The following is a 23,761-nucleotide window of genomic DNA, read 5'->3' as shown; positions in this document are numbered from 1 at the left end:
TTATGCCCTATTACTAGGAGATGCTAGGCATTAGTTGTAACACAACACTCAGAACTCTTAGATCCGCCCATCCCTTGGGCTACAACCCTCCAGTTTACCAGACAGACCTCAGTTTTATTTTGCCTAGTGAAGGAGAAGGACCTAGGTACCCTGCGGGCCCATCTGTCTGTGCTTTTTTTTTTTTTTTTTTTTTTTTTTTTTTTTATGCAGAAGCTTGGCTTTTTGCACAAGATTAATGATCCTGTGATCTACTATCAACAGGTGACTTGGTGACAGGCTGCATACCCTTATCCTTGTAGTCACCCCAGTCCGGCCATCGAGCGTGTGCAGACCATAGCTCCACGCTGGGTTGGCCACAACAAAACCTCAGCTCCAGAGGCGGTCAGTGAGGTTTTATGCTCCGGGGCAGACATATGACCGGGCTACTGATGTCTGCATCACAGTGTGCCGAGGCCAGCAGCCACCCTGTACTGATCAGTGAGTGGGTCTGTAATGGAATGTCTCCCAGCTCTTCAGGACTGGTAAGTACAGCTCTCCCTGCCTCGGTGGGGCTGAGCAGCTAGGCATTCCCTGGGATGTCGATTCTGGGGTCCCTCACCTCCCTCTTCTCTCCCCTGTCCCTATCTCACCCCAGGGGGGATGCTGCATGTGGCTGCTTAGAGGTGTGTGTGCCTATACAGGGGCTCTTTGGAGGGTTCTCATTTGGGTTGGGGGACTGTACTGCCTAGCGGTGTCCTGGGTCCTGTGCTTCATGTCCCTGGAAGGTGCCTGTGAGGTTTTGCTGATGTCTTATATGGCGCTGTGTTCACTGCCATCGTTTTTCTTCTGTACCTCATGGAGCTGCCGGTGGCTATTTTAGGTGTGGGCGAGGGCAGCATGCCTTCCTGGCCATTTTCCCAGTGATCTCCTATTCAGGACACTGGCGGCCAATTTCTGGAAGCCTGAACACATTTTTCAGTGTTCTCTAGCAGCAGCATGTACTCATGTGCTCTCACAGCCATTTTCCCTGTGTTTTATGTCTTTGTACTGGACGCAGGGTGGCCATTTTATTGAAGCCTGAGCACGTTTCAGAGCGGTTTAGCGCTAATTACAGCGGCTGCCACCGACACAGATTTTATTTCCTCTGCACCTGGGAGCCCACAGGGACTACGGGCATTGTTTGTGGCAGTGCAGAACTCAGGGTGGTGAGTCAAGCGGGAAAGAGCCCCTCAGCCAGCGACAGCAAGGGGGTTGGGACTGTCACTGTCCTAAGTCCTTCGGGTGGCAGACAGGGTAGGGTCAGCATGGCTTCAGAAATTGGTGTTTCTTCCCCCGAAATCCAGGCAATTGCAACCGGGTCACCTGCAGACTGTGCAGTGCCCATGGACAGGGATCCAGGGATTCTACTCAAATCTGTTTGTGGTTCCCAAGTCCAATCTTGGACCTAAAAGCCCTCAATCACTTTGTAAAAGTGCAGAGGTTCAGAATGGAATCAGTTCGCTCAGTAGTCTCTGCACTCCATCAAGGGGGCTCCCTGGCGTCCTTAGACATCCAGGATGCGTACCTGCACATATCCATATGCCTGCGGTTTGCAGTCGTGGAAGCCCACTACCAGTTTGTGGCTCTTTCTTTTGGTCTGACATCAGCACCACAAGTCTTTACTAAGGTATTGGCTCCGGTTTTGGCGTTGCTACGGCAACAAGGGATCGCGATCGTGGGATGCCTAGACAATCTCCTCCTGAGGGCATCTTCCACCTCAGAATTAGAGGAGGATGTGGCGATCGCCATGCAGACCCTGCAAGAATTTGGGTGGTTGTTGAACCTAAAGAAGTCGGTGATTGTACCGACCCAGCATCTGGAGTACCTAGGCTTGCTGCTGGACTCCAGGGAAGCGAGAGTGTTTCTCCCTTCAGACAAACTGCAGACTCAGAGCCGCGGTAAAACTGCTGATGAACCGCAAGTGGTCATCACTGCGCTTCTGCATGCGAGTACTTGGACTCATGGTAGCCTCCTTCGAGGCAGTACCTTATGCCCAGTTCCACACCAAAATCCTGCAGAAGGAGATTTTGACGAAATGGGACAAATCTCAGTTGTCCCTTGATCGACGGATCCAGGTGAGCCAGTTAGTCAGAGACTCGCTGATCTGATGGTTGAGGTCTCCGGTGATTCAGTCTGGGAAACCGTTCCTTCCTCTGAAGTGGACAGTCATCACAACAGACGTCAGTCTATCCGGCTAGGGTGGAGTGATGGGGGTTCAGTCGGCTCAGGGCCTCTGGTCGACAGAAGAATCCAAGTAGCCGATCAATCTGCTCGAATTGAGAGCGATCAGGCTGTGCCTCTCCACATGGTCGATGAGACTGAAAGGGCGTCCGATCAGGATCCAGTCAGGCAATGCCACGGCTGTGGCATACGTCAATCACCAAGGGGGACCAAGAAGCTCAGCCACTGCACGGGAGGTCGCTCACATACTTCGGTGGGCAGAGCAACACGTACCGGCCCTGTCAGCCATTTACATCCCGGGAGTGGAGAACTGGCAGGTGGACTATCTAAGTCGACAGATGCTGGACCCAGGAGAATGGGCATTGCATCCGGAGATATTCAGGTTACTGTGCCTGAAGTGGGGCACACCAGACGTGGATCTTCTGGCCTCCCGTCTGTCAGAAGGTGCCAAGATTCGTGTCCAGGACAAGGTATCCGTGGGCAGACACGCTGGTGGCTCCATGGGATCAGTAACAGCTGATATACGCCTTTCCCCCACTGAATCTGTTACCACGCCTGCTTCGCAGAGTGGAAGCCGAGGGGATCCCAGTGATACTGTTTGCTCCAGTTTGGCCTCAGCGTCCTTGGTATGCAGACCTGGTGCTTCTGTTGGCAGACGCTCCCTGGCGACTGCTGTTGCGAGAAGACCTTCTGTCTCAAGGTCTGATTCTCCAGCATGCTTTAATATCGCTGGCTTTAACGGCAAGGCTATTGAGAGCCAGGTGTTGAGGATCCGGGGTCTGTCGGACTCGGTGATCCCAACTATGTTGAGAGCACGGAAATCTTCTTCTTGGAAGATATATCATCGTACCTGGAAGGCCTACATCTCCATGTGTGAGGAGAAAGGATTGCATCGGCGCTCCTTTTCTATATCCAGGATAGTGCTGTTTCTTCAGCAAGGAGAAGACCAGAAATTGGCGTTAAGCACCATTAGGGGGCAAATATCAGCCTTGGCTGTCTTTTTTTTTTCAACGACCCCCCTGGCATCTCGCTCCTTAGTGAGTACCTTTTGTTCAGGGGTTATGACATGCAGTCCCTCCCGTGCATCCACCCATGCCCCCTTGGGATTTGAACCTGGTGTTGTCGGTGCTTCAAAAACCGCCGTTTGAAAATATCAGGGAGATTCCCCTGTTCCCTTGGTCTTTTCTAGTGCCCATCTCATCAGCCAGGAGGGTTTTGGAACTGGCGGCCTTGTCCTGCAAGTCGCCTTATCTGGTTGTCCACAAGGATAAGGTGGTGTTGCGTCCACAACCATCTTTTTTACCGAAAGTGGTCTTGGCTTTTCATATCAATGAGGACATTGTATTACCACCTCTGTGTCCTAAGCCGAAGTTCCCTAAGGAGGTGGTCCTTCACGCTCTGGACGTGGTTTGGGCTCTAAAGGTGTATTTGTCTACCACTGCTCCCTTTCAGAAGTCAGACTCACTGTTTGTTTCAGTGGCTGGTCCCAAGAAAGGCATGGTGGTCTTGTCGGCCACCATTTCTAGGTGGATCAGACAGATTGTAGTACAAGCCTACGCCTTGAAGGGGCAGGTGCCCCCCTTTCCGGTCACGGTCCGCTCCACGAGGGCAATCGGAACGTCTTGGGCCTTCCGACACCAAGTGTCTGTCGCTCAGGTGTGTAAAGCGGCGACCTGGTCATCTGGCCATACGTTTAACAAGTTCTACAAGGTAGACGTCAATGCATCGTCTGATGCCTGTTGTGGCCGCAAAGTTGCAATTGATATGCAATATATTATTTTTTTCTTTTTTTTTCCTGTGTTGTTTTTTTGATAAAAACACACTACCGTTAAGTTAATGTGCTGTTGCATTACATTCCACAGTTTTTGGTACGGTTATGGTTAGTCACTCCTGTTGAGGTTACCCTGGTTTTTGTGGTGCTTTTTTTCCCACGCACTGTTTTTTGTGGGTAAAGTTTCACTTGTTCCCACTTGCCACGGTGGATGAAGTTTCTATGCTGGTTTCCCACCCCTCGTTTGGCACTGCTTGGGGATGTCCCAATGGCTAAAAGAGGAGCTGTGTCCATTGGTGAATATAAGAGTATTTTTTGTATTCTCAGTAAAATCCTTTTCTCTGTAATTCACCGACCGACACAGCACCCGCCCCTCCTTTTTATCTTGCGTTATACTGCATGTTGATGTACTGAGGTCTGTCTGACAGACTGGAGGGTTGTAGCCCAAGGGACTGCCCCCTGGGCGGAACTAAGAGTTCTGAGTGTTGTTGCTATTAGTAAAATTAATTATAATTGGTCACAACCAGCCATTGTATGAAACTTCTAAAAACGAGACATGTAAGTATATTTTTAGTGATCTTCAGGCCAGTCACGTGACTCGCCCGGTTTCCAGGGCTACTGCAGGAGGGACTGAGCAGCCATGTGACCTCCCCAGCTGGCATCAGAGTGAGGCGTCTGCCCCTCCTGCAGAAGCCATTTATCAGATGTAACGCACCCAAAAGTCACATGACCAGCCTGTAGATTGCTCTATAAAGATATTTACATGCCTCGTTTTTATGAAGGACTCGTACAGTGTGCTAAATTTCGGATTGTGCTATTGCCGGTGTAACAACATATTCGGCGATCCATTGCCGTTTGCTACAGAAGTGACGTGCTGCCGTTTTGCATTTTACACGTATTTATAACAGCAAAGTCAGTTTCTATAGTGAAATACAGGACTTAGAACTCCATCTGACTGCTTAGATCAGGGCTCGACAAATCCCAGGTGCCAGGTTGCCGTTGCGACTAGAAATAGTGCCCTGGCGCCTGGGTTTTTGTCACTGACAGGTGCGTCTGTTGCTCTGTCTGGTGCCTCCAGACAGAGAGCACTGTCTGGTATTCGGGATGGAGCAGGAAGAGAGCAGCTCAGCAGCCTCTGACATCCTCCTCCCTTCTCCACAAACTGTTGACAGAGCAGCACCACAGTGTGTGAAACTGTAGAGAGGAGCTGTCAAAATTGAGGCTGAATGTCGGGGTGGGCGGTACCCAGCTTTCCAACACCAGCCAATGGGATGCGATCTGTGCGGGCTGATACGTCTATGTGGCCCCTCCCCTTTCTTAAACTGCCCAATCATTGGCTGGATAGCTGCCGGGTCCCGCCCACCTCTGACATCACGCTGAATTTGTCAGCTCCTCTCTCTCTCCATACAGCAGCACTTCAGGGAGCATTCAGTTTCACAGTTACATTATCGGCTGTGAAACCTGCCAGTGCCACTTGCCAATCAGTGCCAACGTGCCACTTGCCAGTGCCATGTGCCAACCATTGTCACCTGCCAATGCAATCCAATGCCAGTTAGTGCCACCTGCCAATGCCAGTTAGTGCCACCTGCCAATGCCAACTGTCAGTGCTGCGTGCCAACCATTGTCACCTTCCAGTGCCACCTGCCAATGCCAGTTAGTGCCACATGCCAATGCCATCTACCAGTGCCACATGCCAGTTAGTGCCACCTGCCAATGCCAGTTAGTGCCACTTGCCAGTTAGTGCCACATGCCAATCAGTGCAATCCAGTGCCACCTGCCAGTGCCAGTTAGTGCCACCTGCCAATGCCATCTGCCAGTGCAATCCAGTGCCACTTGCCAATCTGTGCCACCCATTGCCACCTGCCAGTGCAATCAAGTGCCACCTGCCATTTAGTGCCACCTGCCAGTGTCACTTGCCATTGCCACCTGCCAATGCCATCTGCCAGTGCCAAACATTGCCACTTGCCACCCATTGCCACCTGCCAATGCCAGTTAGTGACATCTGCCAGTGCATTCCAGTGCCACCTGCCAATGCCAGTTAGTGCCTCCTGCCAATGCCATCTGCCAGTGCCACCCATTGCAACATGCCAGTGCAATCCAGTGCCACCTGCCAGTGCCACCTGCCAGTTAGTGCCACCTGCCAGTGCCATCCAGTGCAACCTGCCAATGCCGCCTTCCAGTTAGTGCCACCTGCCAATGCCAGTGCCACCTGCCAGTGCTGCCCATCAGTGCCACCTGCCAGTGCTGCCCATCAGTGCCACCTGCCAGTTCCTATTAGTGGTACCTCAGTGCTGCCTATTGGTGCCCATCAGTGCCACCTGTCAGTGCCCATCAATTCCAACCTCATTTCCGCCCTATCAGTGCCCATTAGTGCAGCCTATCAAAGAGCATTACTGAAGGAGAAAAAATTATTTGCAAAATGTTATACCAAAACAAATGTTGATGTTTTTTTTTTTTTTTTTTTTTTTTTTTTTTTAAATGTTGTCTTTTTCTCTTGGCATCAGGCATGAGCAATTCTTATTGTCTGATGCCCCAGACATGCAGTTCTGGGCACTGGGCAGAGGATTTAATTAATTGGCTCCTAACCTTTTGAGCTGGCTCCTAGATTCTAAGCAAATTTGTCAAGTCCTGGTGTAATATGCCTGCATGTTTACCATATCATTGCAGTTTCCTTAGCTTAAACACATCTTCACATTTACAGACAAAGCTGCTTCTTGGTATTCCATTCTTTATTTAAACTTTTATTTAGTTTTGTCTACAAAAAATAAATAAAAATATGCACTTATGTCTAATTTTAAGACGGATACAGTAGTATTCATCAAGTGTCTATAATATTTTGTATACAGAATTTATAATCTCTAGGCCATTTTTCAGAGAATATGAATGATGACACAAAAACGTCTTTACTCATGGTTAGTGTTTGGCTGAAGCCCTTTATTATTAATCAACTGTGTTTACTCTTCCCCTTCTTCTTTTTTTTTTTTTTTTTTTTTTTTAAATCATAATGGCAACAGAAACTACCCAAATGACCCAAAAGTTTACATACCCCAGTTCTTAATACCGTGTATTTTCCCCTTTAACATCAGTGATGGGTTGAAGTCTTTTGTGGTATTTGTGGATGAGACTCATTATCTTCTCAGATGGTAAAGCTGCCCATTCCTCTTGGCAGAAAGCCTCCAGTTCCTGTAAATTCTTGGGCTGTCTTGCATGAACTGCACGTTTTTGAGATCTCCTCAGAGTGGCTCAATGATATTGAGGTCAGGAGACTAAGATGGCCACTCCAGAACCTTCACTTTATTCTGCTGTAGCCAATGACGGGTGGACTTGGCCTTGTGTTTTGGATCATTGTCATATTGGAATATCCAAGTATGTCCCATGCATGGCTGATGAATGCAAATGTTCCTCCAGTATTTTTTGATAACATACTGCATTCATCTTGCCAACAATTTTGACCAAATTTCCTGTGCCTTTTTTGTAGCTCACACATCCTCAAAACACTTCTGATTGGCATTCTCCGTGTCATTTGCAGCCTTGCATTTAGCCTTGTCAATCACTTGCAGCCTTGCATTTAGCCTTGTCTGTGGCTTTGTCATTTAAAAATGGCGCAACCGATATACAGAGCGGATGTCCTGTGTATCTCGGCGGCGCTCGGTAGTCCTCGGCCGCTCTCGGTGGCTTTCGGCTATTTTCTGCCGTTCTCTGCGGTTTTCGGCTTTCCAAAAATAGCAGAGAACGGCGAAAAATAGCAGAGTGCAGCTGAAGATAGCCGAGAACGGCCGAGTGCGGCCGAAAATACCCTGAAGCCGCAGAAGGGGTTAAAATAGTGGTGGATCAGCGTATAACACGCACCCCCAATTTCCCTCTGCTTTTAGGGGGAAAAAAGTGTGTGTTATACGCCGATAAATACGGTATATATATTTTTTCTTTGTAATATTTGTATTGTGGAATAAGCACACCCATTGGTCATTTAAAGTGTCCTCCCCTGTAATTTCCCTTTGTATAACATCATATGTCCCAATACTCTTTATTTTTGTACATTCCCACCAAATATGGGACTTTTATAATTGCCAGAACTTCACTTTTTTATGAAATGAATAATATGCCTTCAAAGCAAAGCTCTTTATTTTAGAATGAATCCTTCAGAATAAAATCGACATATACATTTGAAACCAAGACTGTGGGGTTTATTTAACAAAGGCAAATCCACTGTGCACATGGAAGTGCATTCACTGTAGATCTGAAGGAAACATGTAAGGAATATAAAAAAAAACAGCATTTCTCCAGTCATCTTCTAGGACGGCACACCTGAGAGAGGACTGGTCCACCTGACAGGAAACACAATTAACAACAAAGTTAAAAGTCCCCACCCCTTCCTCAGACCCTCAGTTCTTGATTGTGTTTCCCATGAGTGGCAGCGAAACCGAGTTTCTCCATTTTTTTTTTTTAACAGGAAGGGTCTGGGACCTTTTGCCTTCAACCGTTCCCCAGGCTCTGAGCAGGAAGGGGGTCTGCGGTAGTCTCAGGAGAGGTAGGACTCCAACGGAGGCCTCCAGGGGGTGATCCTTTCCTGTTATCAGTAAAACTCCTATCTGCAGGCTTTTAAGACAGGGGAGTTGTCTTAGCATTACTCCCTGTCTGTACTGTTTGCTCCCCCTTACCTAAGAGTGGGGGACCACTGGAGCCTTCTTTACTAGCCGGTGGTGGAGTGTGGCGAGCATCCTCTTTCCCCCACTGAGGGCGGCAGTGGCTGGACGCTTGGCTGAGCGGCTTGCGTTCCAGAGATGCTGCGCATGACCGACGTCATTTCCGGGCGACGGACTTCTAGAAAATGGCACCGATCACCGGGATAAACGCTGTGGAGAGGTGCAGTGGAAAGCACCCAGACAGCACTATCAGATTCGGAGGCACAATAGGCAGGCTCAATCCAGCAGTTAAACAGGAGGGGACGCTCAAAACACCTGGTCCAGATTCAGCGATCCTGTGGGGCAGTGAAGACGCCATGGACAAGGAAGGTGCATCTGAGCAGACAGCCAGCGAGGTCACCACAGGGGGTGAGTGATCTGGCTGTATAATGAAGGGTTAGGTACCCTGAGGCAGACCTCCCTCCTCTTAGGACATGAGTAGTTAACTGTACCTTTTTACTGTTTCCAGGGACCGAGGGCTCTGCCCAGGGGTCAGCCAGTAGGTCCAAGGGAAAGGCTTCCCGGCGCTGTGGGTATTGTAATGCCAAACTGCCAGAAGACCACAGCAAGCCTTTTTTTGCGATAAGTGCATTTTTAAGCTTGCAGGCAAGGAGACCGCTCAAGTAGCGAAGGAGTGTCGCGCCTTGCAGTCTGAAATGCTAGCAACCCTCCAGTCCTTCCGGACCACATTTGAGAAAAGTCAGGAAGAGGGTCCCTCTGGTAGAGATACCCCCCTTTCACAGGAAGCCCTGTCCACGTCATATACGGGAGGGTCCCAAGACCAGGTCTTCTATCTATCTGAGGTGGATTAAGGTCAGGTCCCAGATTTGAGTTCTGGGGAAGAGGATTTGGACCAGGATAGCCAGGGGGAGGCTAAGCCTGGGGGTCTCTTGTTCTCAGCAGACGACATGGAGGGTTTATTAAAGGACATTTATGCCTCAGAGGATATACAGGTACCCTCTGCTCAGGTATCGGCCCAAGATGGGGTGTATAGGGGCCTAGGAAAGCTGCAGGCCAGAACATTTCCTGTTCACCAGTCCCTGAAGAATATAATCCTCAGGGAATGGAGAGAACCTGAGCGGAAACTTCTTAGGCTAAAGGCCTGGAAGAGGAGATGTCCTTTTAAGGATGAGGAGGAAGAGAAATTTTTTAAGACTCCTCGCCTAGAAGCAGCCCAAGCACAGGTATCCAAAAGGTCACATCTGTCCTTTGAGGATTCAGGAAATATTCAGGACCAGATGGACAAGAAGTCTTGAGACTTTGCTCAGGAGGGCCTGGGAGGCAAACGCGGCGGCAATGGCCCCCCGCCCTAGCCTCGGCTTGTGTAGCCAGAAATGCGAACGCTTGGCTTGGTAGATTAATGGACCAGGTCTCGCGTAAGAGAGAGGCTAAGGAAATAGTAGACTCTCTAGAGGTAATTAGCAGAGCAGTGGCATATGTGGCAGACGCAGCGGTGGAGACTGTCAGAACCACAGCCAAATCAGTGGCACATCTAAACTCCGCTAGGAGGGCCCTATGGGTAAAAACCTGGGATGGGGACTTCACCTCTAAGTCTCGTCTTTTGAGGGCTGCTCTTTGGTTCGGGTCTGGATAAGGTCCTCTCCCAGTTCACAGAGAAGGGAAAGAAACTCCCTATGAAGCCTAAGCCCTTGTACACACGGTCGGAGAATCCATCGGACTGTTTCCGTCGGAATATCCGTGGGAACAAATTTTCAAACTTGCTGGAAATATTTTCCGACAAACTGGTCCGATAGGACATACTCCGATCATGTGTAGAGAATTTCGATCGGACAAAGTGCCACGCATGCTCATATCAAATTCCTACATCAAAGCTATTGGCTACTAGCCTGAACGTAGTCCCATCATAACGAAATTATGTTATCACATTCTGAAAGATCCGATTTTTCGACAACTTTGTCCGACCGTGTGTGTGCAACAGTTTCAGACAAGATCCGACGGACAAGATCCGACGGATTTGGTTGTCGAAATGTCTGACCGTGTGTACAAGGGCTAAGACAGAAAAGGGCAAGAGATTTTTTTTTGTAGCCCCCCTTCAAAAGGTCAACACAAGGGGAGAAGTGACCAGAGGAAGAAGTGGGGTCTTGGGAAGGGAAAGGAAAAGAGTGCGATCCTTTTTTCCGGTTCTTCCCACAAAGAAACCAAATGACGCCACCGTAAAGGTGGGCGCAAGGCTCTGCAGGTTCTCTTAAGAGAGGGGTACAGACTAGAATTTCAGCTGTACCATCCTCAGAATTTTCTTGTCACCTTTCTTCCCAGGGACCCTGCCAAGGCGGAGGGTCTGCTGAGAAGTATACGGGAGCTGGCAGAGCAAGACGTTATTGCTCCAGTGCCAGCCAGTCAGTTAACCCAGGGGTTTTATTCCCACGTTTTCATGGTCCCAAAACCCTCGGGCAAGTTTTGATTGATAATAAATTTAAAAGGACTCAATCGTTACTTGTTACACAAGAAATTCAGGATGGAAAGTATCTATTCTGTAAGGAAGCATCTTCAGGCAGGAGTTTTCATGGTCACTCTAAACTTGAAAGACGTGTATTTAGATATACCCATTGCCCCAGAACACCAGCAATACCTACGCTTCGCAATACGCATGCAGCAAAGGATAGAACACTGGCAGTTCAGGGCACTTCCCTTTTGGGCTAGCTGCCAGTCCAAGGATCTTCACCAAAGTAGTGGCCGAAGTGGTGGCTTACCTGCATCTCCAGGGAATTGGCTTGATACCCTACCTGGGCGATTTGCTGATCTACAGTGTGGATCAGGCGCAGGCTTTGATAGACAGGGACAGGGTTCTACTCGCCCTAGAGACCTTGGGTTGGATGGTCAGCCGGGAAAAGTCCTCACTGACCCCATCACAGTCCAAGCTTTACCTGGGTTACCTGATACTCACGTGCACAGAGAATTTTCCTGCCAGCAGAGAAGGTGGTGAAAGTCCAGGGTGCAGTAACCACCCTCCTTGAAGGGGGAGAAGCCTCTCAGGTATATCATGAGACTTCTGAGACTCATGACCGCCTGTATACCACCGGTGACTTGGGCACAACTCCATTCTCGGGAACTCCAAGCCTTCCTTCTTGCCTCTTGGGGTGGGGGGGGGAGGGAAAGAAGAGAAGCACTGGAGGAAAGGGTGTCTCTCACAGAAGAGGTCACCCTTTCTCTACGATGGTGGCTCAACTCAGACAATCTATCGAAGGGTCGCCCCTGGTCCCAGATAGACCCGCTGGTCTTAACCACGGATGCCAGCGCTTGGGGTTGGGGTGCTCACTTAGGAAATGAGTATACCCAAGGGTCCTGGAACCGCAGCCAAACCAGAGAGTCCTCCAATTTCAGGGAACTTGTGGCAGTAGGCAAAGCGCTAGACTTTTTTCAACAGCAGCTTCAAGGCAAAGAGGTACAGGTCCTCTCTGACAACCTGGTTACGGTATCCTACCTGAACCATCAGGGAGGGACAAGGTCAGGCAGACTGAGGAAATTAGCGCAAGAGATCCTAGAAGAGGCGGAAGGGAAGATCCTTTCACTCTCGGTGGTACATATAAAAGGGTCACGCAACCTTCAGGCAGAAACTGAAACTGGGACAGAGATTTATCTTCCAACAAGACAATGATCCCAAACATACAGCAAAATCTACAAAGGAATGGTTCACAAATAAACGTATCCAGGTGTTAGAATGGCCAAGTCAAAGTCCAGACCTGAATCCAATCGAGAATCTGTGGAAAGAGCTGAAAACTGCTGTTCACAAACGCTCTCCATCCAACCTCACTGAGCTCGAGCTGTTTTGCAAGGAAGAATGGGCAAGAATTTCAGTCTCTCGATGTGCAAAACTGATAGAGACATACCCCAAGCGACTTGCAGCTGTAATCGCAGCAAAAGGTGGCTCTACAAAGTGGCCCCACTTTTCATTTTTTATTAGTTAAAAAAGTTGCAAAAATCCAATAGATTTCGATCCACTTCACAATTGTGTCCCACTTGTTGGTGATTCTTCACAAAAAATTAAAATTTTATATCTTTATGTTTGAAGTCTGAAATGTGGCAAAAGGTTGAAAAGTTCAAGGGGGCCGAATACTTTCACAAGGCACTGTAAGTAATATCGCATCATAAATGAGTAGGCAGTGTATCAGGGTATGTAATCGGATAACAGGAGCTCCCGGTCCATGCCCATGACAAGAACAGAGATCTACATGTCCTGCAATGTTCATATCATTCCAGCATATTCTGAAAGATTGGTTGCCTTAGGGCCGGTTCACACTGCAGGCGCGGCGAGGCGTCTCCAACTTGCCTCGCCGCGACCTGCGGCGACCTCAGCGGCGACTTGCAGATGACTTCTGTATAGAAGTCAATGCAAGTCGCCCCCGAAGTCGCCCAGAAGTAGTACAGGAACCTTTTTTCTGAGTCGGAGTGACTCGAGTCGCTCCTCTCAGAACGGTTCCATTGTACAGAACGGGGGCGACTTGCGGGAGCGAGGCGAGGCGAGTCGTGTCGCCTCGCATCGCCCGCTGTGTGAACCGGCCCTTAATACAACCTTGGGCTATAACGCTCACAGGCCCAGAACAAGTTAGTATCCAGTGAGCTTGGGTCTTCTGATCTACATACTTGTTTTAGGTTAGTGACGCAGCATACTGAAGCCAAAGCATCTGAATCAGAGAGAGGCAACAGAAATTATACTTTACCTGTAAATTGTCATTCTGTATAAAAGTAATATTTCAGATATGCTTTGTTTGCCTGCACCAGTCCACCCCACCTGATTTTTTTTTTTTAATTTATTTTTTCTTCTTCTATTGTCTGTTCTCTTGTGATCCAGAAATGCACTTGATCCAGAAATGCACTTGAGTTCTTTATCGTTCATTACAGAAGAATTGTACTGTGCATTTAGCTGTTCTTGTTTACAGTACTGAAATTCCTTGTCTCATGATTCTATGCTTTGAATTCTCACTCTGTATCCTCAAAGCTACAGCCTCAGAGAACTGGTAATGGTGGTCATCCCAGTAAACACACGTTTATTTCTTTAAGCTCAGATTCATGGCCTTTTTGTAACTTGAGGATACTGGAAGCCAAAGAGAATTGTAAGGGTGAAAATGAGAACCATTCAGGGTAGGCTGTGTCCTTGTAAGCAAGTTAAATGCATAATGCTCATGTTGCAGCAATCTGGAGGCACTGCCTCTCTTGTATTGGGAGACAGGGAGGAGTTGGTTGAAGAATCCAAAGTAAATAATCTAGTTAAGCTAAGACTGATTTCTCAAAAAGGGAGAAGAGGTCCATCACCTTAGGACACTGGCAAAAAAACTGAGGACTAAGAAGGTTAAAGGAAGGACATGCCCTCCAAAGCTCACCAGTGTCCAGTCACCTGAAATTACCGGCCTATAACCAAGATCGATGAATATTCAGCCTGTGGCCTGACCTGTATGATTAAGATAAAAAAAAAAAGCATTTTGTGTGTGTGTGTGTGTGTGTGTGTGTATATATGTATATGTGTATGTATATGTGTATGTATATGTGTGTGTGTGTGTGTGTGTGTGTGTGTGTGTGTGTATATATATATATATATATATATATATATATATATATATATATATATATATATATATATATATATATATATTATATTATATTATATTATATTATATTATATTACGTACGTTTGTTTAAATCTTAATTCAGGCAGAATTAACACACCATTTAATCAAGCTAGGATAGGAATTTAGAGCTAGTTTACAGTAGATTGCACTTTGAAGATCGATCCACATTCACAGATCATTTGACGGGTGAGATGTTGGGGTGGTAGAACTGAATCTCAGTCACGTGATTTTCTGCTTCGAATAGTGTAAGTGAGGTCTAAATGTATCCTACAGAAAACAAGCACCTGAAGCACTTGAATCTGAGATTTTTGTCCTGTAATCCTCTACATGGCAGCACTCATTGTTACTGTTGGCGTTCTTTTGTTTTGCCTAGTGTGTCAGTCTCCATTTTTAGGCACTGCTGAATCTGCTGATGCCTTAAGGCAGAATTGAACCCTCCTATCCATTGCAAAGAAAGAAGCTGCTTCTGTTTGATCTGTAACTGCCATGGTGCTGCATATGTGATCAGTTATAACACCAGCAGTTTGGTTGAGGACCCAAGCAAATGTGACAGTTATCAATCCTGGCATTCCAAGAATGTAACTTTTTTTTTTTTTTACTGAAACTGAAGGCTTTAGTTCTGCTTTATGATTTACTGCTATTCAGGAGCTCTGAACTTAAGCAAAATGGCAGCCTCCAGCAAGAAGAAACCAGAACAATGGTGGGGGCAATTTACAGCACACACCTATGTTGGTAGCATAATTATTAATGTGGGATGTACAGTGCCTTGAAAAAGTATTTATACCCCTTGACATTGTCCCATGTTACAACCAAAAACGTAAATGGATTTTATGTAATAGACCAAAGTGGCACATAATTCTGAAGTGAAAGGAAAATTATAAATGTTTTTTTCATTTTTTACAAATATCTGAAAAGTGTGGTGTGTATTTGTACTCAGCCCTCCTGAGTCAATACTTTGTAGAACCACCTTTCTCTGCAATTTACAGCTGCAAGTCTCTTTGTGGATGTCTCTACAAGCTTTGCACAGCTAGAGAGTGACATTTTTGCCCATTCTTCTTTGCAAAATAGCTCAGGCTTTTTCAGTTTAGATGGAGAGAGTCTGAACAGCAATTTAAGTCTTGCCACAGATTCTCAATTGGATTTAGGTCTGGACTTTGACTGGGCCATTCTAACACATGACACTGCTTTGATTGAAACCATTCCATTGTAGCTGTGGCTGTATGTTTAGGGTAGTTGTCCTGCTGAAAGGTGAACCTCCGCCCCAGTCTCAAGTCTTTTGCAGACTAACAGGTTTTCTTCTAAGATTGACCTGTATTTGGCTCCATCCATTTTCCAATCAACTCTGACCAGCTTCCCTGTCCCTGGTGAAGAAAAGCATCCCCACAACATGATGCTGCCACCACCATGTTTCACGGTGGAGATGGTGTGTTCATGGTGATGTGCAGTGTTAGTTTTCCGCCACACTTAGCGTTTTGCTTTTTGGGCCAAAAAGTAAAGTTTTTGTCTCATCTGACCAGAGCACCTCCTTCCACATTTGCTGTGCCCTCCACATGGCTTCTCTCAAACTGCAAACAGAACTTGTTATGGCTTTCTTCTTGCCACTGTTCCATAAAGGACAGATTTCTGGAGTGCATAACTAATAGTTGTCCTGTGGACCTCTGCATCTCCTCGAGAGTTACCATGGGCATATGTGTGTGTGTGTGTGTGTGTGTGTGTGTGTGTGTATGTATGTATGTATGTGTATAGCCTAACCCTGCTTTTAAAAATCTTCACAACTTTATCCCTGACCTTTTCTGGTATGTTCCTTAGCCTTCATGATGCTGTTTGTTCACTAAGGTTCTCTAACAAACCTCTGGGGGCTTCACAGAACAGCATTATTTATACTGAGATTAAAGTACTGCAGTCATCTTGCTATCAATTTTCACAAGATTCCCTGTGCCTTCAGAGCTCACATACTCCCCAATCAGTGAGCTGCCACCATGCTTCACAGTAGGAGTGGTATTCTTGTTGCTGTAGGCCTTGTTGACCCCTCTCCAAACATATCGCTTATGGTTGTGACCATAAAGCTCTATTTTGTTTTTTTCACTCGAGATTAGTGCGCCATAAGCTGTGTAATGTTAGGCATATTGTAACCTTGCTTTTTCTTTGTGGCATTGGTGCAGTAAAGGCTTCTTTCTAGTAACTCGAACATGCAGCTCTTTTCGTTCAAGTAGCTTCGTATTGTGCTCCTTTGAAACAATCGCACTGTCTTTTTCCAGAGCAGCCTGGATTTCTCCTGAGGTTACCTGTGGGCTTTTTTTTTTTTTTATTAACCACTTCAGCCCCGGACCATTTTGCTGGCCAAAGACAAGACCACTTTTTGCGATTTGGCATTGCGTCACTTTAACTGACAATTGCGTGGCCATGCGACGTGGCTCCCAAACAAAATTTACATCCTTTTTTTTCCCCACAAATAGAGCTGTCTTTTGGTGGTATTTGATCACCCCTGCGGTTTTTATTTTTTGCGCTATAAACAAAAATATAGCGACAATTTTGAAAAAAACACATTTATTTATTACTTTTTGTTATAATAAATATCCCCCAAAAATATATATAAAAAAATTTTCCCTCAGTTTAGGCCGATACGTATTCTCCTACATATTTTTGGTAAAAAAAAATTGCAATAAGCGATTGGTTTGCGCAAAAGTTATAGCGTTTACAAAATGGGGGATAGTTTTATGGCATTTTTTTTATTAAAATTTTTTTTTATTAGTAATGGCAGCGATTTTATTTTTATTTATTTTTTATTATTGTGACTTCAACATTATGGCGGACACATCGGACATTTTTGACACATTTTTGGGACCATTGTCATTTATACAGCAATCACTGCTATACAAATGCAGTGATTCTTGTGTAAATGACACTGGCAGTGTTAATAACTTTTGGGGGCTGGGCTTTCTTTTAGTAAACACTGATCTCTGCTCCAATCACATAGAGAAGAGATCGGCGTCGCTTGTTGCTAGGCAGATCGGGGAGATGCTGTTTACAACGGCATTTCCTCCATTCAGCCACCCCGTGAGACGATCTCGGGTATGCCCGCGGCGATCGAGTCCGCAGGACCCGCGACAGGACTCACAGGGGTGAGGGGTCCCGACCAGCACGTGAGTGCGGTGGCGCGCTCGCGGTGGCAGGGCAGCATTTAAGATTGGACGTACCTGTACGCCAACATGCCTGCCTGTGCCATTCTTCCGACGTACATCGGAGTGCGCTGGTTGGGAAGTGGTTAATATCCCAAACAATTCTTCTGGCAGTTGTGGTTGCAATCTTTCTTGGTCTACCTGACCTTGGCTTAGTAACAAGCGATCCCTGAATTTACCACTTCTTAATAAGTGATAGTACTGACTGGCATATTAAAGGTTTTGCATATCTTTTTATATCATTTTCCATCTTTTTATAAAGTCCCATCACCTTTATTACCCAGGTCTTTTGACAGTTCTTTTCTGCTCCCCATGGCTCGGTATCTAGTCTGCTCCGTGCATCCATCTGAGAGCTAACAAACTCATTGACATTTATATACACACGCACTTATTGCAATTGAAAATGCCAGAAATGTGGGAAAGTAATGTTAATGTGTGTCGCCTTGTGTGTCTGTACCAAGGCCAAATATTCCATATAAATTTTTGATCCGGGCCATTTGGATGATTTCTGTTATGATTTAAAAAAGGAGCCAAACAATCGTGATAATAAATGGCTGTGATCATTAGCCTTAAAGTGGTTGTAAAGGCACAAGTTTTGTTTTGTTTTTTTGTTTGTTTTTTAACCTTCATGCATTCTATGCATGAAAGTAAAAAAAAAAAAAACTGTGTACAGCAGCCCCCTTATACTTACCTGAGCCCTCTCTCAATCACCAGAATAGTCTTGCCTCTCCGGTGACTCACACTCCTGATTGGCTGCTGCTGGCAATGGTAGTCAGTGAGCCAATCGGGAGATGGAGGAGTTGGGACCAAGCCTCAGCTCCATATGTGGATAACAAGCTGCTTGCTGTGGGGGGCACTCGGCAGGAGCCAGGTTTTCCACTGTGGGACCCAAGAAGAGGAGGATCCGGGGTACTCAGTGCAAAATCGCTGCACAGAGCAGATATAACATGCGAAGTAGAACATATTATTCATTTTTTTTATATCACTTTAAATACGTTTCGGTTATATTTTAAATATCAATGCCAACATCCAGGATATGCAAACTTTTGAGCACAACTTTTTTATTTTTGATTTGCATTTGCCTAGAGTTCATCATTAAGATAGATGTGGTGCTGTGTGTGTAGATTAGCAAAATTGTGTGTTAGTATACCACTGCAGTCTGTGCTTTAGCTGTGTTTGTTTTCTTTTGCAGGTACCTGTCCAGGTGTTCTTGAATTTATCCACCCTGCCTTTTGTTTCTCTAAGTGATCCACTAGAACTGCTCAGGCTGGATCTTATGGACCCATGTTCAAACAACTTCAGCTTTGTTAATGAACTAAAGGTGTTGTATTATCCAAAGGTTGCTGCCATTCCTTTATGGCTTTGAGGAATCTTTAGACCCCTTACACACTGGGGGGGGGGGCTTTTCTGGCGTTTTAGCACTAAAAATAGTGCCTATCAAGCCACCCCAGTGTGAAGCCGAGTTCTTTCACACTGGGGCGGTGTGCTTGCAGTACGGAAATAAAAGTAATGTAAGCAGCATCTTTGGGGCAGTGCGGGAGCGGAGTATACACTGCGCCTAAACCGCCCCTGCCATTGAAACCAATGGGCAGTGCTTGCACCGCTTTTAACCCTTTGGAAGCTAGTGGGGGTTAAAATCACCTAAAACTAGCAGCGTTTTACCGCTAATGCCCCAGTGTGAAAGGGCTCTTACTAATGTATAGTATACTGATTGTATCCAGCTTGATTAGAAACCGTGAATTGGGTGAAGCTTTTCCGACTCAACTAGTAATACTTCCTGTGATGAGAACTGTCTTCCAGTGTTTAGAAAGGAAGGCATTCCCTGCTAACATATTTTCTGGTTTAAAGGATACCGACTCACCTCTTCCATCAGTGAGTCTGAGAAAGTATTCGCCGGCCCCGGATGGTGAGGATAGAGATTTCCGGCAGGCCTGATGGTCACCGGAGTCTCTATGATCTTTCGGAGGCCGGGCGTGATATTATGACATCACACCTGGCCTCTGCATTCAAAGAAACAGCACCGTCACGGATGGGGAACCGTGATCAGGTTTTTTTTTTTTTTTTTTTTTTTTGATTTTAGGCTTCCCAACCTAGAGGTGAGATGTGGGGTCTTGTTATTCAAAAGACTTAAACGTGATTGTCCATAGAAAAGTGACGTAAATCCTCCACCAAGATTCGGGGAAAAAAAAATGATTCGGAAAAAACGCAATTGGAAAAAACGTTGAAAATTCACAGCAAAGCTACTGATGTTTTTATAACGTTATTTTAAGGTCCAGTGTGCATGAGGCCTAACTCCCAATTGTTTTTTTTTTTTCAGCTGATGTACTTAGTGCTCCGATGAAGAAAACTGCAAGCTCTGCACTCACTATAGCACTGCGCTGTGGAAGGGGCAGGAGCAGCTGGCTCAGTTCCCCAGAGGATTACTGAGCCAGCTGCTGGCTAGGCATCTGTGGATCCCGACCATATGATCAAGATCCTTTTCAGAGCCTGGACCAGCTCTATGGTGTCAGATGGCAGCGGACTTTAGCCCTCTGTTGGCTGAAAACGGGTCACAGAGCAGAACGAAGTGTACTCCTGTGACGTACAGGAAAAATATAGCTGAAAAAGCTTTGGCTATACTTCTCCTTAATGCAGTCTCACCACATCTAATAAGCATAAGCTTCAATATATTGCATTTTTGTTCTCTGGGTTTAGTTATACTTCAAATTTTATAGCTAACGAAGAAATTGGTGCTTATGAGTTTACACGTTATGTAAATTGAATATGTTTTTGTCTTGCTGTAGGTCAAAGTTTGTAAATCGGGACAAGTGACGGCCATTCCCTTTTGGTATCATCTCCACCTTGATGAAGACATTAGCTTGGACACCTCCCATGAGTCATCACATTGGAAACAAGCTGCATTTGTCCTGGAGAGCCCTCTCCACGTGGGACAAGGAGAGGAGCTCCTCCTTGGAGTGCATTTCCAGAACAGCAATGTCAGCATGACTGTAAAACGGCTTGAGCAATAACAATTTACATATGGCTCCATGTAGTTGTGTATGTATTACTGGGAATTTTATGGTAGAATGTATATATTTTCACTTTTCAAAACTTCTGGAAAAATGTGTTTTCTTAGAATAATGCTAACTGTATATTTTTAAATAATGGTCGCAAAAAAAGTAAAATATAATTTAAGACCAGTTTTTCTTTGTGTTTAAATATTTTCTAGTCTGTTTTATTAATAACTTGGCTGAACAGCTTTTTTTTTTTTTTTTTTTTTTTTTTTTAGGTCAAAGGTATGAGACATTTGTACTGTAAAAGTGGATGAAGGTTAACTTTTTATTAGATTATATGAGCTATAAAATGTCAGTTTTTTTTTTCACACTGTTATTTAAGCCAAGAATGAATGTGCTCAAGTGTATGTCCTGGGCAGACATTTAAGATCAATAGTCCAGGTACTGGCTTGGGAAGCACGCGTGGCCATTCAGGAGAGTAGCTTCCCTTTTTTAGTTTGGTTCATCAACGACAAAAGTTTTCCCGGAAGAGGCTCATGTAAAAGTGTGATAAAGTCTTAAAGCATTTCTAAATCCCAAATCAAAAATGTAACTCTGTACAGCTTACCAGTCCATAGATGTGATGGATGTATTACTTTTACTTTTTCTAAGGATTTTTTTTTTCTCTTGCATTCACTGACTGACACAGCTCCTTTATTCTTGACCATTGTGTTGTTACACCACCTTCAGGAGAGGACTAGGCAGAACAGGTTAACATGTACAAAAAACAGAACTTTCTAGTTCCGCCCAAGAAGCTGTCCCTTCAGTAACAACCCCCCAGTCTGCTTCCTGCAGCCTCAGTTTTTTTTTTTCTGCCTAATGAAGGAGAAGGACCTAGGAACCCTGTGGGCCCATCGGTCCGTGGATTATTTTGTTTTTTCTGCAGAAGTTTACCTTTTTGCACAAAATTAAGATCCTGTGATCTGCTATTAACAGCCGGCTGGGTGACAGGCTGGATACCCTTAGCCTTGTAGTTTCCCCAGCCTGGTCAGTGAGCGTGTGCAGACCAGAGCTTCGCGCTTGGTCAGCCACGACATGCCCCTAAGGCTCCAGGGGCGGCACACATATATGTCCGGGCTACTGATGTCTGCGTCAGTGTGCTGGGCCAGCAGCCACCTGGTACTAATCGAGAGTGGGTCTGTGATGGAATGTTTCCCAGCTCATCAGGACAGGTAAGTACAGCTCTCCCTGCCTCGGTGGGGCAGAGCAGCTGAGCATTCCCTGGGAGGTCGATTCTGGGGTCCCTGTCCTCCCTCTCTTCTCTCCCTGTCCCTATCTTCCCTCCACCCCACCCCCCCCTGTGGGGGATGCTGCATGGGCTGCTGAGCGGTGTGTGTGTGTCACATAGACAGGGGTCCCCTGGGGGGGCTCTCACCTTGGATGGGGGGGGGGGGGCTGCGCTGGGTGGCTGTGCCCTGGAGGTCTGTGTCTGCTGATCGCTGGAGTGCTGTTTGACACCATTTCTTCTGCCTCTCTCTCTCTCTCTCTCTCTATACAGTGCTTGGTGGCCATTTTTGGTGTGACCAGGGAGAAGCATGGTCGGGAACCCCCCCCCCCCCCTTTTTTTTTTTTTGCAGTTTGGCGGCCATTTTCCCTGTGATTATGTCTTTTATACTGGATGCTTGGCGGCCATTTTGTTGTAGCCTAACATGTTTTTCATGCCCAGCGCTGATCCCTGAGGCTAAGTACAGAGCGGTTTTCTCTCACAAGCACCTGGGAGCTGATGCAGGCACTCCTAGCTGGACAGCGCAGAACTCGGTCGGGGTGGTGAGTCCTGCGGTGGGGGCCCCTCAGCCTACAGCAGTTTGAGGTTGGGACCATCAATGTCCTAAGTCCCCAACAGGTGGTAGACAGGGTAGGGTCAGCATGGCTTCAGAAACTGGTGTTTCTTCCCCTGAAATGCAGGAAATTGCAACCGGTTCGCCTGCAGACAGTGCAGTGCCTCTGGACGCTTTGTTGGCGGTCCTTTGCTCCCCCCCTTGTCCTCCGGGGAGAGCTCTAACGCAGACTCGGGCCCCTGATCTGTTGTTTTTCAGGTGACGCTGACCAGGACCGATCGGACAGTGAGGATGAGTCCCCGTCCGGGTCCGTGCAAGAAAAGCACTAGTTGGAGCATTTATCACAGATGTCCGTGATACCCTGAAGATTCAGGATGTGGCAGGTCCTTCTGCAGTAACGGTCCCGTAAGCCAGCCCGTAACCTAAAGTTGTTTCCGTATCTGACTTCTTTCGATAAGTTCATTCACAGGAATGGGGATGACAGCGACGGACCTTTTTAGTGCCAATCGGTGCCCCTTGCCATTGCCACCTGCCAGTGCCAATTAGTGCCACCTGCCAGTACCATTTGCCAGTGGCACCTGCCAGTGCTGCCCATCAGTGCCACCTGTCAGTGCTGCCCATCAGTGCCACCTGTCAGTTCCCATCAGTGCCTATTAGTGCAGCCTATCAGAACACATCAGTAAAGGAGAAAAAAAAAAAGTATTTGCAAAATCTTAATTTTTAAAAAAAATATTATCCTTTTTTCTCTTGGCGTCAGGCATGAGCAATTCTTATTTTCCCGATCTGGGCGCTGGGCAGAGGGTTTAAATAACTGGCTCCTAACCTTTTTTCAGCTGGCTCCTAGATTCTAAGCAAATTTGTCAAGCCCTGACCTAGATGATCTGCTCTTGATAGCCCGCTTAGACCAAAATATGGTCAACACATTAAACTACCTTGAATACCTAGGTTGGATTCCCAACCTAGAGAAATCTTCCTTAAAACCATGAAGGAGGCTAGAATACATGGGTCTGATCATAGATACACCCCAAAAAAGGGTATTCTTGCCTCAGGCAAAGATGAGCGCCATAAAGGAACTGATTGAGTCGAAGCAAGATGAATCCTTCTATTCAGCTTTACATGAGGTTGTTGGGAAAGATGGTGGCTTCATTCGAGGCTGTTCCTTATGCTCAGTTTCATTCGAGACTGCTGCAAAACAGTATCCTATCGGCTTGGAACAAGAAGGTTCAAGCTCTAGATTTCCCAATGTGTCTAACTCCACTGTAGCCTCAGTTTAAGGTTAATAACCAAAAATCTGCAAAGGGGAAAATCCTTCCTACAGTTACCCTGGAAGTGGTAACAGCATACGCCAACCTTTTTTGAATTGGAGAGCAGTCCTGGAAGAGTCACGATCAGAAATTACCTTGCCCATTAACATTCTGGAGATTCGGGCAAAGCACTTGGCCCTGAGGGACTGAACGTTCAGTTTATGGACTTGTCCTGTCAGGATCCAATCCGACAATGGCCTATATCAATCACTAAGGGGCCACACAAAGTTG

At 46.4% G+C, this 23,761-nt stretch overlaps 1 protein-coding gene across 3 annotated transcripts in view; it reads left to right on the top strand.

The window, feature by feature from the left end:
- The window catches only part of PRMT9 (protein arginine methyltransferase 9), a 50,760-nt gene extending 30,165 nt beyond the window's left edge, over positions 1 to 20,595 (top strand). For 2 of the 3 annotated variants that reach the window (XM_077477006.1, XM_077477007.1), the window contains 2 exons: positions 18,609 to 18,737; positions 20,200 to 20,595. In XM_077477006.1, coding sequence (XP_077333132.1) covers positions 18,609 to 18,737; positions 20,200 to 20,424 — 354 coding nt within the window. In that variant the 3' untranslated portion in view covers positions 20,425 to 20,595. The remainder of the gene's footprint in view (positions 1 to 18,608; positions 18,738 to 20,199) is intronic. The other variant, XR_013272320.1, reaches the window with a different exon arrangement.
- The last annotated feature ends 3,166 nt before the right edge of the window (positions 20,596 to 23,761 follow it).

This window comes from Lithobates pipiens, unplaced genomic scaffold, assembly GCF_037356315.1.
Source record: "Lithobates pipiens isolate NorthernLeopardFrog02 unplaced genomic scaffold, aLitPip1_a1.2 Scaffold_13, whole genome shotgun sequence".
Classification (NCBI taxonomy): domain Eukaryota; kingdom Metazoa; phylum Chordata; class Amphibia; order Anura; family Ranidae; genus Lithobates; species Lithobates pipiens.
Note: the sequence above shows the minus strand (reverse complement) of the source record. Positions and strands in the feature narration are given on the sequence as shown.